Source organism: Lampetra planeri, chromosome 64 (assembly GCF_965212315.1).
Source record: "Lampetra planeri chromosome 64, kcLamPlan1.2.h2, whole genome shotgun sequence".
Taxonomy (NCBI): Eukaryota; Metazoa; Chordata; class Hyperoartia; order Petromyzontiformes; family Petromyzontidae; genus Lampetra; species Lampetra planeri.
The window spans coordinates 3,387,005-3,406,017 of record NC_136170.1 but is presented as its reverse complement, the minus strand read 5'-3'; the positions used below and the strand labels follow the sequence as shown (position 1 = coordinate 3,406,017).

The window sequence follows — 19,013 nt, the reverse complement described above, 5'->3', positions numbered from 1 at the left end:
TAGCGGTAGCCAGATGCTCTATGAACTAAACAACTTATTTTACGATATGTGGTTTTTTACCCTTCTATCTGGCAACAAAACGGACACCTTTTTTTACAAGGAGTCATGTTTGCATAGACCACAATACCTGCGGTCATAATGCAAACAAAAAACACAACTCTGATAATGCGCATTGTCCTTGAAGTTGATTGGTCCACACCCGAGACAGCTTTCCTTAGAGCCTAGTCTCACTTCAAGGACAATGCACATTATCAGAGTTGTGTTTTTTGTTTGCATTATGACCGCAGGTATTGTGGTCTATGTAAACATGACTCCTTGTAAAAAAGGTGTCAGTTTTGTTGCCAGATAGAAGGGTAAAAAAACTAATATCATATTTTTTACTGGCAAATGAGGTTCCAATGGTGTAAAAAAACTTATTTTACTTCACCAGCAAAGTCCATTGAGCCATGTAGCTCTTTAGCAGAAGCGGGCTAGCTATGATAGCCCAAGGAATCGGACTGCGTTGTTTGCAGCGGTTTCTAACGCGAACAACTTGAAAACTTTACCTTCATTGGGCAATGCACGTTGAAGGAAATCGTTACGTTTATGCTTTTTTTTTAAACACGACAAAACGATTGAGAGAAGAGTATTTTTTTTATTAGAATTTTTTATTTCTGGTCTCCAGCTGCTGGGTGGGGCGGTGCCCCAACGCCCCCTAGAGGACGAACCGCGCCCGGGCACTGCGCTCTGGAGATGAGAGAGAGAGAGAGAAAGCGTTTTGCTCGTTAGTTCATGGATTAATTTATAATTGTTACGCCAGTAGGAAAATTATAGCAATAAAGCCACGCCTTCATTAGATACGTGAGGCTGCATACACCTACTCATACACTCACTCACTCATCCACCCACCCACCCACCCACTCACCCACTAACCCACACACTCACCCACTGATTCACCCAACCACTCACTCAGTCACACACTCACTCACCCACCCACTCACCCACACACTCACCCACCGATTCACCCAACCACTCACCCAACCACTTACTCACTCACACACCCACTCACGCACCCACACACTCACCCACACACTCACCCTCCGATTCACCCAACCACTCATTCAGTCACACACTCACCCACCCACACACTCACCCACTGACCCACTCATACACCCACCCACCGACTCACCCACACACTCACTCAGTAACCCACTCACACACTCACTCATTCATCCACCCACGCTCAGCCACTCACCCACACACTCACCCACCGATTCACCCAACCACTCACCCAACCATTCACTGAGTCACCAACTCACCCACCCACTCACACACTCACCCACTCACCCTCACACTCAGTCATCCACTCACCCACTCACCCACACACTCAGTCATCCACTCACCCACTCACCCACACACTCAGTCATCCACTCACCCACGCTCAACCACACACCCAACCACTTACTCACCCACCCACCCACTAAAGTATAGAATTGTCGAATAAGTGTATTCATGTGATGATGATGGTGGTGGCACTGAGTGGCAGATTTGTGGCTAGACACGTGTGTTAACAGAAACACAATTGACTTGTGACTCACACTGCTCACACACACTGCTCACGCACACACCACAACACACACACCACAACACCACAACACACCACAATACACACACCACAACATACACGACACACACACACCACAACAACACAACACACACCACAACACACACACCACAACACCACAACACACACATACCACAATACACACAACGCACACAACAACACGACACACACACCACATCAACACCACAATAACACGACACACCACAACACCACAACACACACACACCACAACACACACACCACAACACGACACACCCACACACAACACACACACACCACAACACACCCACACACAACACACACACACCACAACACCACAACACACACACACACCACAACAACAACACCACAACAACACGACACCCCGCCCTCTCGCCCACCGCTAGACGTGGACGAGTGTTTGCTGAACAACGGCGGCTGCCAGGATGTCTGCACCAACAACGTGGGCTCCTTCGCCTGCTCCTGTCCCGCCGGCTTCGAGCTGCAGGCTGATGGCAAGAGCTGCTCAGGTGAGCAGCAGGGGCAGCGTGCTGCGCCACGGGTGGGCGGGCGGGCGGGTGGGCGAGCGAGTGGGGGAGCGTGTTGGGTGAGCGGGTGGGTGAGCGGGTGGGTGAGCGTGCGGGTGAGCGTGCGGGTGAGCGGGTGGGTGAGCGTGCGGGTGAGCGTGCGGGTGAGCCGGCGGGTGAGCCGGCGGGTGAGTGTGCGGGTGAGCGGGTGGGTGAGCGTGCGGGTGGGCGAGCGTGTGGGTGGGCGAGCGGGTGGGCGAGCGGGTGGGTGATCGTGTGTGTCTGTGCGTGTGTGTCTGCGTGTGTGTGTGCGTGTGTCTGTGCGCGTGTCTGTGCGCGTGTGTCTGTGCGCGTGTGTCTGTGCGTGTGTGTCTGCGTGTGTGTGTGCGTGTGTCTGTGCGCGTGTCTGTGCGCGTGTGTCTGCGTGTGTCTGTGCGTGTGTCTGTGCGCGTGTGTCTGTGCGCGTGTGTCTGCGTGTGTCTGCGTGTGTCTGTGCGCGTGTGTCTGTGCGCGTGTGTCTGTGCGTGTGTCTGTGCGCGTGTGTCTGTGCGCGTGTGTCTGTGTGCGTGTGTCTGTGCGCGTATGTCTGTGTGTGTCTGCGTGTGTCTGCGTGTGTGTGTGTGCGTGTCTGCGTGTGTCTGTGTGTGTCTGTGCGCGTGTGTCTGTGTGTGTCTGTGCGCGTGTGTCTGTGTGCGTGTGTCTGTGTGCGTGTGTCTGCGTGTGTCTGTGCGCGTGTGTCTGTGTGCGTGTGTCTGTGCGCGTGTGTCTGTGTGTGTCTGTGCGCGTGTGTCTGTGTGCGTGTGTCTGCGTGTGTTTGTGTGTGTCTGTGTGTGTGTGTCTGTGCGCGTGTGTCTGCGTGTGTGTCTGCGTGTGTCTGTGCGCGTGTGTCTGTGCGCGTGTGTCTGTGCGCGTGTGTCTGTGTGCGTGTGTCTGCGTGTGTCTGTGTGCGTGTGTCTGCGTGTATCTGTGCGTGTGTGTCTGCGTGTGTCTGTGCGTGTGTCTGTGTGCGTGTGTCTGCGTGTGTCTGTGTGTGCGCGTCTGTGGTATCCGCAGACATCGACGAATGTGCCGACCCAGCGCTCAGCGGCTGCAGCGACTTCTGCATCAACACGAACGGCTCCTTCAAGTGCGGCTGCCACCCTGGATATCAGCTGTTCAACCAGACCGCGTGCCAAGGTAGCGCCCTCGCCTCTCGTCGTCGTGTGTTTGTTGAACTTCTTTCGCACCGTACGTAGCCAGCCCCGCTCACCGGTGGTGCGGCGGAAGCACAACAACAAACTAAACACAGCAAGCAGGCGAATAACGAAGCATTGCTCGCGATATATTCAACAAAAACATTTCCCCGGGTAAGGCCCACTGAGCCGTACAGCTCTCTTTCATTGCCGGCCTTCATAGGTGCTGCTGGCCAACAGCACTCGCCCCAGCAGCCTGTTGAGGCTGTCCGGGTGATCTTTGTCTCTGTGTGAGTCAGCGAGCGTGAGAGTTCGTACGTGCACGTGTGGCACCTCCCTTGCAAGCATCGAACACATTGTCCTGCGGAGGGAGCTGGTAGGAACGTTGGGTTGCTCGGTCAATGGCCTGCAGGGTCAACGGCGGCGTGGTGTATTCCGCAAATATGCCCGACTGTGAGGGCGGGCACAAGCCGGCGTGAGTAGGTTAAACGTTGAGTTTTATAAGGGCACCACGGGGTGATCAGCCCCTCCTCACCCAGCCCCACCCCTCCCACCCCCCACCTCCTCACCCAGCCCCTCCCCACCCTCCCCATCCAGCCCCTCCCCACCCTCCCCACCCAGCCCCTCCCTCCCCACCCAGCCCCTCCCTGCACGACGGACGGACACAATAATCCCCTGTGGGCTGGTGTAACCAGGAGGTTCCTACCAGTAAAATCTCCCTTTCTGGCAATCAAGCAGGCGGTGTTGAGATGTTCAGACACTAAAGTGAAACCCTTTCGCAAGGAATCGAGTGCTGCACGAACCGCACTCGTGTGGTGAAGCACGCACACACGCACACACGCACTGAACAACACGCTCTGCTCGTGTATGACGATGCGTTGTCTTTGTGCCGTGTTCGCCTGTTGGCGTCCTCTGGTCTAACGCTGCTCGAGACGAGGCTCTGAAGAGGGTGTCTCTGGGGTGGACCGATCCGTTTCAAAGACAATGCCCCACACACGAGGCAGAGCGTGTTGTTGTATTTGTGTGTGTGTGTGCCACCAGAAGCAGTACACGGTTCCTTGCTAAAGGGTTTCAGTTTGGCGTTTTAACATCTCAACACAGCCTGGTTCATTGCCAGAAAGGCTAAAACCTATTCTCAGGCGCTACATCCACCGACAGCACTTGCCCCCAGCAGTCTGCTGAGGCTACACGGGGGACCTTTACCTTTGCCTTTGCCCCCACGCAGACATCGACGAGTGCGCCACCAGCAATGGGAAGTGCCAGCAGCTGTGCGTCAACAGCGCCGGCTCCTTCACCTGCCAGTGCCACGTGGGCTACGTGCTGCTGGATAACGAGAGCGCCTGCATGAGTGAGTCACGTGGGGGGGTGGGGGTGGTGGGGGGGGTGGTGGTGGTGGGGGTGGTGGGGGTGGTGGTGGTGGGGGTGGTGGTGGTGGGGGTGGTGGTGGTGGGGGTGGTGGTGAGGGTGGAGGTAGTGGTGGTGGAGGAGGTGATGGGGGTGGTGGTGGTGGGGGTGGTGGTGGTGGGGTTGGTGGTGGTGGGGGTGGGGGTGGTGGGGGTGGTGGTGGTGGGGGTGGGGGTGGTGGGGGTGGTGGTGGTGGGGGTGGTGGTGAGGGTGGAGGTAGTGGTGGTGGAGGAGGTGATGGGGGTGGTGGTGGTGGGGGTGGTGGTGGTGGGGTTGGTGGTGGTGGTAGGGGTGGTGGGGGCGGTGGGGATGGTGGGGGGAGTTACGACTCGTCTTGTCCACTGCTGGATGGATGGCCGGAGGTGACCCCCCCTCTCTCTCTCCGTGTGACTGCTGCTACTACTGCTGCTACTGCTGCTGCTACTGCTGATAACGCTGCTGCTGCTGCTGCTACTGCTGTTGCTGCTACTGCTGCTGCTACTGCTGCTCCTCCAGCTACTGCTGTTACTCCTGCCGTTCAGGATCAATCCGATTCAATATTTAATACTGGCAGCAAACCCGACAACCTACAAAGCTCTTTGCTCCCTCTCCCTTCTCTCTCACAGAGTGTGGAGGCAGCATGTCCCTGCTGTCGGACTCCATCGCGTCTCCGGGCTACCCCTACATCGGCTTCGCGGTGTCCGAGACGTGCACGTGGAACATCACGCTGCCCCTGTTCTACCGCGTCAACATGACCTGCGGACAAGTGATGTGAGTTCTACACGCACGGGCGTGTGTGCGTCTCGTCCGTCTGTCCGTGCGTGTGTCCATCAATCCGTGCATCCATCCGTCTGTCCATCTGTCTGTCCATCCTCCATCCACCTGTCTGACTGTCCATCCGACTGTCCATCCGTCTGTCCACCTGTCTGACTGTCCATCCGACTGTACATCTGTCTGTCCATCTGTCTGTCCATCCATCTGTCCATCTGTCTGACTGTCCATATGTCTGTCCATCTGTCTGTCCATCTGTCTGTCCATCCGACTGTCCATCCGTCTGTCCATCTGTCTGACTGTCCATCCGACTGTCCTTCTGTCTGTCCATCCATCTGTCTGACTGTCCATCTGTCTGTCCATCTGTCTGTCCATCCGACTGTCCATCAGTTTGTCCATCTGTCTGACTGTCCATCCGACTGTCCATCTGTCTGACTGTCCATCTGTCTGTCCATCTGTCTGTCCATCCGACTGTCCATCCATCTGTCCATCTGTCTGACTGTCCATCCGACTGTCCATCCGTCTGTCCATCTGTCTGTCCATCCGTCTGTCCATCTGTCTGACTGTCCATCCGACTGTCCCGCCCCGTCCCCACGCCCGCAGGTTTGGTGACGCGGGGGTGTGCACCTACGCCAACATGAGCCTCGCGCTCTCCGCCACGTCCTCCAAGAAGGTCTGCAAGGCGCTCACCGCCCCGGTGCTCAGCTCCGCCAACGTCCTCCTGCTCGACTACTACAACTCGGGCACCGGGCTCGACACGGGCTTCCAGTGCAGCTACACCTCCTGTACGCGGACACCACCACCACCACCACCGCTCACCACTACCACTCACCACCACCACCACCACCACCACCACCACCACCGCCGCTACCACTACCACTCACCACCACCACCACCACCATCACCACTCACCACTCACCACCACCACCACCGCTCACTACCGCTCACCACCACTCACCACCACCACCACCGCTCACTACCACTCACCACCACCACCACCGCTCACTACCGCTCACCACCACCACCACCACCGCTCACCACTACCACTCACCACCACCACCACCACCATCACCACTCACCACTCACCACCACCACCACCGCTCACTACCGCTCACCACCACTCACCACCACCACCACCGCTCACTACCACTCACCACCACCACCACCGCTCACTACCGCTCACCACCACCACCACCACCGCTCACCACTACCACCACCGCTCACCACCACCACCACCACCGCTCACCACCACCACCACCGCTCACCACCACCACCACCACCACCGCTCACCACCACCACCACCGCTCACCACCACCACCACCACCACCGCTCACCACCACCACCACCGCTCACCACCACTCACCACCGCTCACCACCACCACCACCACCACCGCTCACCACCACCACTCACCACCACCACCACCGCTCACCACCACTCACCACCACCACCACCACCGGCTCACCACCACCACCACCACCACCGCTCACCACCACCACCACCACCACCACCACTCACCACCACCACTCACCCACCACCACCACCACCACCACCACTCACCACCACCACCACCACCACCACCACCACCGCTCACCACCACCACTCACCACCACCACCACCACCACCACCACCACTCACCACCACCACCACCACCGCTCACCATCACCATCACCACTCACCATCACCACCACCACCCACCACCACTGCTCACCACCACCACCACCGCTCACCACCACCCACCACCACCACCGCTCACCCACCAACCACTCACCACCACCACCACCACCGCTCACCACCACCACTCACCATCACCACCACCACTGCTCACCACCACCACCACCGCTCACCACTACCACTCACCATCCACCACCACCACCGCTCACCACCACCACCACCGCTCACCACCACCCGCTCACCACCACCACTCACCACCACCACCACCGCTCACCACCACCACTCACCACCACCACCACCGCTCACCACTACCACTCACCACCACCACCACCGCTCACCACCACCACCACCACCACCACCACCGCTCACCACTACCACTCACCACCACCACCACCACCACCACCACCACCACCACCACCACCGCTCACCACCACCACTCACCACCACCACCACCACCGCTCACCACCACCACTCACCACCACCACCACCACCGCTCACCACCACCACCGCTCACCACCACCACCACCGCTCACCACCACCACTCACCACCACCACCACCACCGCTCACCACCACCACTCACCACCACCACCACCACCACCACTCACCACCACCACCACCGCTCACCACCACCACCGCTCACCACCACCACCACCGCTCACCACCACCACTCACCACCACCACCACCACCACCACTCACCACCACCACCACTCACCACCACCACCACCGCTCACCCACCACCACTCACCACCACCACCACCGCTCACCACCACCACCACCGCTCACCACCACCACTCACCACCACCACCACCGCTCACCACCACCACTCACGCACCACCACCACCACCGCTCACCACCACCACTCACCACCACCACCACCACCGCTCACCACCACCACCGCTCACCACCACCACCACCGCTCACCACCACCACTCACCACCACCACCACCACCACCACTCACCACCACCACCACTCACCACCACCACCACCGCTCACCACCACCACTCACCACCACCACCACCACCACCACCACCACTCACCACCACCACTCACCACCACCACCGCTCACCACCACCACTCACCACCACCACCACCACCGCTCACCACCACCACTCACCACCACCACCACCACCACCGCTCACCACCACCACCACCACCACCACCACCGCTCACCACCACCACCACTCACCACCACCACCACCACCACCACCACTCACCACCACCACTCACCACCCACCACCGCTCACCACCACCACCACCGCTCACCACCACCACTCACCACCACCACCACCACCACTCACCACCACCACCACCACCACTCACCACCACCACCACCACTCACCACCACCACCACCGCTCACCACCACCACTCACCACCCACCACCACCACCACTCACCACCACCACCACCACCGCTCACCACCACCACCACCGCTCACCACCACCACCACCACCACCACTCACCACCACCACTCACCACCACCACCACTCACCACCACCACCACCGCTCACCACCACCACTCACCACCACCACCACCACCACTCACCACCACCACCACCACCGCTCACCACCACCACCACCGCTCACCACCACCACCGCTCACCACCACCACCACCACTCACCACCACCACTCACCACCACCACCACTCACCACCACCACCACCGCTCACCACCACCACTCACCACCACCACCACCACCACCACCACTCACCACCACCACCGCTCACCACCACCACCACCGCTCACCACCACCACCGCTCACCACCACCACTCACCACTCACCACCACCACCACCACCACCACTCACCACCACCACCGCTCACCACCACCACCGCTCACCACCACCACCGCTCACCACCACCACTCACCACCACCACCACTCACCACCACCACCACCACCACCACCGCTCACCACCACCACTCACCACCACCACCACCGCTCACCACCACCACCACCGCTCACCACTACCACTCACCACCACCACCACCGCTCACCACCACCACCACCGCTCACCACCACCACTCACCACCACCACCACCACTCACCACCACCACCACCCACTCACCACTACCACTCACCACCACCACCACCGCTCACCACCACCACTCACCACCACCACCACCACTCACCACCACCACCACCGCTCACCACTACCACTCACCACACACCACCACCGCTCACCACCACCACCACCGCTCACCACCACCACCGCTCACCACCACCACTCACCACCACCACCACTCACCACCACCACCACCACCACCACCGCTCACCACCACCGCTCACCACCACCACCACCACTCACCACCACCACCACTCACCACCACCGCTCACCACCCACCACCGCTCACCACCACCACTCACCACCACCACCACCACCACCACCGCTCACCACCACCACCACCACCACCACCGCTCACCACCACCACCACTACCACCACCACCGCTCACCACCACCACCACCACCACCACCACCGCTCACCACCACCACCACTCACCACCACCACCACCACCACCACCACTCACCACCACCACTCACCACCACCACCGCTCACCACCCACCACCACCGCTCACCACCACCACTCACCACCACCACCACCACCACTCACCACCACCACCACCACTCACCACCACCACCACCGCTCACCACCACCACTCACCACCACCACCACCACCACTCACCACCACCACCACCACCGCTCACCACCACCACCACCGCTCACCACCACCACCGCTCACCACCACCACCACCACTCACCACCACCACTCACCACCACCACCACCACCACTCACCACCACCACCGCTCACCACCACACCACCGCTCACCCACCACCACCGCTCACCACCACCACTCACCACTCACCACCACCACCACCACCACCACCACCACTCACCACCACCACCGCTCACCACCACCACCGCTCACCACCACCACCGCTCACCACCACCACCGCTCACCACCACCACCACTCACCACCACCACCACCACCACCACCGCTCACCACCACCACCACCGCTCACCACCACCACTCACCACCACCACCACCCGCTCACCACCACCACCACCGCTCACCACCACCACTCACCACCACCACCACCACTCACCACCACCACCCACCGCTCACCACCACCACTACCACTCACCACCACCACCACTCACCACCACCACCACTCACCACCACCGCTCACCACCACCACCGCTCACCACCACCACCACCGCTCACCACCACCACTCACCACCACCACCACCACCACCACCGCTCACCACCACCACCACCACCACCACCGCTCACCACCACCACCACTACCACCACCACCGCTCACCACCACCACTCACCACCACCACCACTCACCACCACCACTACCACCACCACCGCTCACCACCACCACTCACCACCACCACTACCACCACCACCGCTCACCCACCACCACCACCACTCACCACCACCACCACCACCACCACCGCTCACCACCACCACCGCTCACCACCACCACTCACCACCACCACCACCACCACCACCACCGCTCACCACCACCACTCACCACCACCACCACCACCACCACCACCGCTCACCACCACCACTCACCACCACCACTACCACCACCCACCGCTCACCACCACCACCACCGCTCACCACCACCACCGCTCACCACCACCACTCACCACCACCACCACCACCACCACCACGCTCACCCACCACCACTCACCACCACCACCACCACTGCTCACCACCACCAATACCACCACCACTCACCACCACCACCACCACTGCTCACCACCACCACCACCGCTCACCACCACCACTCACCACCACCACCACTCACCACCACCACTCACCACCACCACCACCACCACCACCGCTCACCACCACCACTCACCACCACCACCACTCACCACCACCACCACTCACCACCACCACCACCACTACCACCACCACCACCGCTCACCACCACCACTCACCACCACCACCACCACTACCACCACCACTCACCACCACCACCACCACTACCACCACCACCGCTCACCACCACCACCACCGCTCACCACCACCACTCACCACCACCACCACCACCACCACCACTCACCACCACCACCACCACCACCACCGCTCACCACCACCACTCACCACCACCACCACTCACCACCACCACCACTCACCCACCACCACCACCACCACCACCGCTCACCACCACCACCGCTCACCACCACCACCACCACCACCACCGCTCACCACCACCACCACTCACCACCACCACCACTCACCACCACCACCACCACCACCACCGCTCACCACCACCACCACTCACCACCACCACCACTCACCACCACCACCACCACCACCACCACTCACCACCACCACCACTCACCACCACCACTCACCACCACCACCGCTCACCACCACCACCACTCACCACCACCACCACCACCACCACCGCTCACCACCACCAACCACCGCTCTCCACCGCTCTCCACCACCACTCACCACCACCGCTCTCCACCACCACCGCTCACCACCACCACCGCTCACCACCACCACCACTCACCACCACCACCACCGCTCACCACCACCACCACTCACCACCACCACCACTCACCACCACCACTCACCACCACCACCGCTCACCACCACCACCACTCACCACCACCACCACCACCACCACCACCGCTCACCACCACCACCCACCGCTCTCCACCGCTCTCCACCACCACTCACCACCACCACTCACCACCACCACCACCACCACCGCTCACCACCACCACCACTCACCACCACCACTACCACCACCACCGCTCACCACCACCACCACCGCTCTCCACCGCTCTCCACCACCACTCACCACCACCGCTCACCACCGCTCACCACCACCACCACCGCTCTCCACCACCACCGCTCTCCACCACCACCGCTCTCCACCACCACCACCGCTCACCACCGCTCTCCACCGCTCTCCACCACCACCACCACCACTCACCACCACCGCTCACCACCGCTCACCACCACCACCACCGCTCTCCACCACCACCGCTCTCCACCACCACCACCGCTCTCCACCGCTCACCACCACCACTCACCACCACCGCTCTCCACCGCTCTCCACCACCACTCACCACCACCGCTCTCCACCGCTCTCCACCACCACTCACCACCACCGCTCACCACCGCTCTCCACCGCTCACCACCACCACCGCTCTCCACCACCACCACCGCTCACCACCGCTCACCACCACCACCACCGCTCTCCACCACCACCGCTCTCCACCACCACCACCGCTCTCCACCGCTCACCACCACCACCGCTCTCCACCACCACCACCGCTCACCACCGCTCTCCACCGCTCACCACCACCACCGCTCTCCACCACCACCACCGCTCACCACCGCTCACCACCACCACCACCGCTCTCCACCACCACCGCTCTCCACCACCACCACCGCTCTCCCACCGCTCACCACCACCACCACCGCTCTCCACCACCACCACCGCTCTCCACCGCTCTCCACCACCACCACCGCTCACCACCGCTCACCACCACCACCACCGCTCTCCACCACCACCGCTCTCCACCACCACCACCGCTCTCCACCGCTCACCACCACCACCGCTCTCCACCACCACCACCGCTCTCCACCGCTCACCACCGCTCACCACCACCACCACCGCTCTCCACCACCACCGCTCTCCACCACCACCACCGCTCTCCACCGCTCACCACCACCACCGCTCTCCACCACCACCACCGCTCACCACCGCTCACCACCACCACCACCGCTCTCCACCACCACCGCTCTCCACCACCACCACCGCTCTCCACCGCTCACCACCACCACCGCTCTCCACCACCACCACCGCTCTCCACCGCTCTCCACCGCTCACCACCACCACCGCTCTCCACCACCACCACCGCTCTCCACCGCTCTCCACCGCTCACCACCACCGCTCTCCACCACCACCACCGCTCTCCACCGCTCTCCACCGCTCACCACCACCACCGCTCTCCACCACCACCACCGCTCTCCACCGCTCTCCACCACCACCACCGCTCTCCACCACCACCACCGCTCTCCACCGCTCTCCACCACCACCACCGCTCTCCACCACCACCACCGCTCTCCACCGCTCTCCACCACCACCACCGCTCACCACCACCGCTCTCCACCGCTCTCCACCGCTCACCACCACCACCGCTCTCCACCGCTCTCCACCGCTCACCACCACCGCTCTCCACCACCACCACCGCTCTCCACCGCTCTCCACCGCTCACACCACCACCACCGCTCTCCACCACCACCACCGCTCTCCACCGCTCTCCACCGCTCACCACCACCACCGCTCTCCACCACCACCACCGCTCTCCACCGCTCTCCACCGCTCACCACCACCACCGCTCTCCACCACCACCACCGCTCTCCACCGCTCTCCACCACCACCACCGCTCTCCACCGCTCACCACCGCTCTCCACCACCACCACCGCTCACCACCACCGCTCTCCACCGCTCACCACCGCTCTCCACCACCACCACCGCTCACCACCACCACCGCTCTCCACCGCTCACCACCGCTCACCACCACCCCTCACCACCACCACCACCGCTCACCACCACCACCGCTCACCACCACCACCGCTCTCCACCGCTCACCACCGCTCACCACCACCCCTCACCACCACCACCGCTCACCACCACCACCACTCAACACCGCTCACCACCACCACCACCACCGCTCACCACCACCACCACCACCACTCACCACCGTTCACCACCACCATTCACCACCGCTCACCACCACCATCACCACTCACCATCACCACCACCGCTCCCCACCACCACCACTCAACACCTCTCACCACCACCATCACCACTCACCACCACCACCACCACTCATCATCACCACCACCGCTCCCCACCAACACCACTCAACACCTCTCACCACCACCACCACTGCACACCGCTCACCACCACCACCACTGCTCCCCACCACCACCACTTCCAACCACCACCACCACCACCACCACCGCTCACCACCGCCCACCACCACCACCGTTCCCCACCACCACCACCAGCAATGGCCGTGCCGTGACCACGTGTCTCTCTCCCGTCCGCAGTCTACCGCAGGAGGCTGTCGCTCACCGCCGCCACGGGCAGCTTCATGGCTCCCAATGAGACCGCGACCACGTTCGCGAGTAACGCCAACCTCACCGTCACCATCACGCGCGCCGGCAAGTTCATCTGCACCAAGTTCACCTCCTTCAGGTGAGTCCACCGGTTCTAATTTGTTTATAAATCTCACCCTCTCTCGTCTGTCTCTCTCTCTCTCTCGTGTCTCTCTGTCTGTTTCTATGTCTCTGTCTGTCTCCCGTCTCTCTCTTGTTTCTCAATTGTGAGCTCCTTTCACCTACGTGGAGCAGTGGGGTGGTGGTGTGGTGGGGTGGTCCTCATCTGCACACTAAACAAGCGACTACTTTATTTTGTATCCTACCAGTTAAGGCATCATCACCACGTCGACATTTACAGCACCCAAACCATCTGAACGCGCGGTGACGTTTGATTCTAAATGTGGAGGGGACAAAAACCGGAGGACCCAGAGACAAATCCACGCTGCCACGGGGAGAGAGAGAGAGACAGGCAAACTCCAAATATACAGCAGCAGGCATTGTCAGGCTCTGGATCGAACCCACGACCTCCTGCACACCAGGCGAGGTAGTTAACATCTCCTAGCCACCGTGATGATGATGATGAGAGAGAGACACGCAAACTCTAAATATACAGCAGGCAGGCATCGTCAGGGTCTGGATCGAACCCACGACCTCCTGTACACCAGGCGAGGTTGTTAACATCTCCTAGCCACGGTGGTGATGATGATGAGAGAGACGCAAACTCTAAATATACGGCAGCAGCAGCCATCATCAGGGTAGGGATCGAACCCACGACCTCCTGTAGTCCTGTACACCAGGCGAGGTAGTTAACATCTCCTAGCCACCGTGATGATGATTATGAGATTGAGAGATACAAACTCCAAATATACAGCAGCAGCAGGCATCGTCAGGCTCTGGATCGAACCCACGACCTCCTGTATACCAGGCGAGGTAGTCAACAACTCATAGCCGGGCCACTGTCACCACCTCATTGAAGAACACAAACTCTTTGGTTCTTTCGGTAAAGTCATACCAACTTCAGCAATGTTTTCTTGCTGTGGTTGTTCCACCTGATGAGGATTGCTACTTGTGTTGCGATCGAATCGTCGCGGTTTGTTTTATTTCATTTCTACCCACGTGACTTTACCAAAAAAACCTAAGGGTATGGATTCCTGCAGTCACGAAAGCTTCGAATCGAGATTGAGGAACACATCTCAACGGGTCACAGTTCCTATGATCACTGTTACATTGCTTTTATGGCTTTATTTTGGTGATTTCGAAAAAAAAATTGGTTTTTGCCATGTTTGTTTGTTGTAGTACGGAGTTAGAATGAAGCCTTAATCTAAGTTGTCTTGTGGTGGTTGTTGTTGTTTGACTTGCATCCCACTGGGATTTTTGCACACAGCGTTGGTGTACGGTGCTTTTCCTGCAATATTTTGCTGTTCTTTCCTGGATCTTCTGTTTGCGCTTAGTCACATAGTCACTTTAAGATATTTTCTTGTTCATGTTTTGTTTTTTTGTTTGTTGCGGTTGCACCCCATTCAAGAGCCGCATGGCTCACAGGGCTATCTCTATATACAGTATATAGAAGGCAAAGTTGTGATTATGTGTGTCTGTTCAAAAAGTTTAGCGTACTTCCCGACATGCAACAAACTTGAAATTTACCATGTGGGTACTTTCCAGACTGTACACCATGCACACATTATACAAATACACTTTTGTGGTTTTTTGGGGGGGGGGGGGGGGCTTAATAATGCATATTTTTTGCACGGCAAGTGAGCTGTGACGTCACATCTGTCACGTGACCCGCGCACGTGGAAGCGTCACGCATTGTGGTGTAGTGGTTAGCGCGCTGTGTGTGTGTTGGGAGTGGTAGTGTAGTGGTTTGCGCTACGCCGCGCTACGAACCCGGCGACCCGAGTTCGATTCCCGCTCACGGCCACCACCGGTGACGATTATTTCAACCGGTCCTGGGCCTCCCCTAGGTCGACTCAGCCTCAAACGAGTAACTGCTGTGCTGTGTGAACATCGCACACTGGGGAGACAAAGGCGGCCGGGGGTGGTGAATCCAAGTCCCGGGCGAAGCCGCGTAAGTAAAGCTCGTACCTAATAAATGAAAGTGAAAAACTGACAACCCCCCCCCCCCTACCCCTTACCCCTACAGCCTGAACGGACTGGCCCCATGCGGGTCGTCAGGCGACTACCTGATAGTCTACGACAGCAACGCGACCCTGGTCCCGCCCCGTACGACGCTGTGCGGCTCCGCCATCCCACCGGCTATCCTCAGCACCGGCAGCTCCATCACCTTCACCTTCATCAGCGACGCCGTCGACTCGGTCGGAGCCTTCGTGGCCACCTACACCACCGGGTGAGCGAGCGGAGGCGCCGCGGTTAGCGCATTTTGTAAACCCCATCGCCAGCGCGGCACAGCGCACGCTGGCGATGGGGTCACGGGTGGGATGGGGGGGGGGTGTGATTGATATACACTAGACTATACACCACTAATATACACTATACTATACACTACACTGCTATACACTGCACTATACACTACACTACACTGCACTATACACTACACTACTATACACTACACTACTATACACTACACTACTATACACTGCACTATACACTACACTACACTGCACTATGCACTACACTACTATACACTACACTATGCACTACACTACTTTACACTACACTATACATTACACTACTATAAACTACACTACACACTACACTACACTACTATACACTACACTACTATACACTACACTACTATACACTACACTACTATACACTACACTACTATACACTCCACTATACACTACACTACTTTACACTACACTATACACTACACTCCTATAGAAGTTCAGCGTGCACGTTCGCACGCACAAACCTGGCGTCCGGACGTCTTGCCGGCAAAGAGTGGAATTTGATCCTTTGCGAATCTTGTGATACTGGCTAAGATAACAATAATAATGAAGGTCCCCTCCCTAGACATAACAACAACACTAACAACACGCCATGCGGCATGTTGTGTTCGTGACGCTGTGTGTCTCGTCTCTCCCCCACAGGCTGGCTACAATGGCGTGCGTCTAGTGGGAACCACGCGCGCTCCACATCAAACGCTTACAACGCAGAAACAACGACGACGACACGAAGATGGCACTCGGGAGAGAAAACGCTTTAACAAAAATCTATATTAATATTAAGCAAAGCAAAGGGATATAGAGAAATCTAAATTGTTATGGCAGTGATCGCCGCTGCCAAGCATTGCAAAATCTTAGTAGCTGGACCCAGGCCAGTTTCTTCCTGACGGTTAATCACTGAACTCAACTAAAAACACCGCAACTCTCTTTCACAATATTTTATTTTAAACCAGGCACTACGTTATTCAGAAGCGACCCCTGGCCACCACAAATGATGGCAGGTTTGACGTCATCATCATCTTCATCATCATCGTCGTCATCATCATCATCGTCATCATCATGGTCATCATCGTCCCTGTCACGTGGACATTCGTAGCAGCAGCCCGAAACATTCGGAGGGAACCAGAGACAAAATCCACGCAGTGACCACGGTGAGAGAGACGCAGACTCCAAATATACCGCAGCAGCAGCAGCAGGCGTCACCACCACTCACCAGTCAACTCACCTGACCCTCACCACCACTCACCAGCTTCATCTCACCTGGTCCTCACCACCACTCACCAGTCAACTCACCTGACCCTCACCACCACTCACCAGCTTCATCTCACCTGGTCCTCACCACCACTCACCAGTCAACTCACCTGACCCTCACCACCACTCACCAGCTTCATCTCACCTGGTCCTCACCACCACTCACCAGTCAACTCACCTGGTCCTCACCACCACTCACCAGTCAACTCACCTGACCCTCACCACCACTCACCAGCCTCATCTCACCTGACCCTCACCACCACTCACCAGCTTCATCTCACCTGGTCCTCACCACCACTCACCAGTCAACTCACCTGGTCCTCACCACCACTCACCAATTTCCGCAGTAGTAACAATGACAGTAGTGTTGGGTAAAGGAGCCCAAGGTCCTGGAACGCCAATCCGGCTTATCCACAATAACAACAACAACATCAATCAGTAGTCATCTCGGTTAGAAACATCTCTCTCCATATATACAATCTGTAGCGGCATTCATGCTAATTGCAGTTCAATGCACACACATAATGGAGCTGTACAAATACATGATATCGAGTAATCGCATTGAGTGGTGGGTGCGCGAAATCCCATTCATGGCAGACGATGATTTGTGTGATTAAAGTGCCGTCAATGAAAGCGTGAGAAAATGTAAAAAAACCCAAACATTGAACAAGCAAATCAATAAGTGGTATCAACCACAGAAGGCGGAGATCAAAGACGAGGAGTTCTCTTCGAAGAGTCTGAGCTGTTAAACCTTTTGCAATGCTTGGAGTTCCTGTGCTGTATCTTGCTGATTCAAATAAATATAATGACCTTGGCAATGACGAACGTCCCTGACTCTGATTTATTTTGTAACAACAACATAAACAACAACATAAACAACAACAAAAACCGCAACTCAAATTGGAAATAATTCTCAAACTACAGCTGCCACTGGGTGTGCCCTTTCACACGTTTGTGATGCCATGTGACGGTGACGATGATGATGATGGTGCACGACGCGCTTGGGCCGTACAGGGCGCTCTATCAACAACAAAGACAAAGATCCCCCGTGTAGCCTTAACAGACTGTAGGGGCAAGTGCTGTTAGC

At 58.6% G+C, this 19,013-nt stretch overlaps 1 protein-coding gene across 1 annotated transcript in view; it reads left to right on the top strand.

Moving 5' to 3' along the window:
- Positions 1-18,747, top strand: part of LOC144737102 (uncharacterized) — a 44,791-nt gene extending 26,044 nt beyond the window's left edge. The window contains exons 17-24 of the mRNA XM_078619777.1: positions 1,990-2,112; positions 3,163-3,285; positions 4,507-4,629; positions 5,291-5,435; positions 6,039-6,220; positions 14,217-14,364; positions 16,411-16,614; positions 17,321-18,747. Coding sequence (XP_078475903.1) covers positions 1,990-2,112; positions 3,163-3,285; positions 4,507-4,629; positions 5,291-5,435; positions 6,039-6,220; positions 14,217-14,364; positions 16,411-16,614; positions 17,321-17,345 — 1,073 coding nt within the window. The 3' untranslated portion in view covers positions 17,346-18,747. The remainder of the gene's footprint in view (positions 1-1,989; positions 2,113-3,162; positions 3,286-4,506; positions 4,630-5,290; positions 5,436-6,038; positions 6,221-14,216; positions 14,365-16,410; positions 16,615-17,320) is intronic.
- Positions 18,748-19,013: the final 266 nt, after the last annotated feature.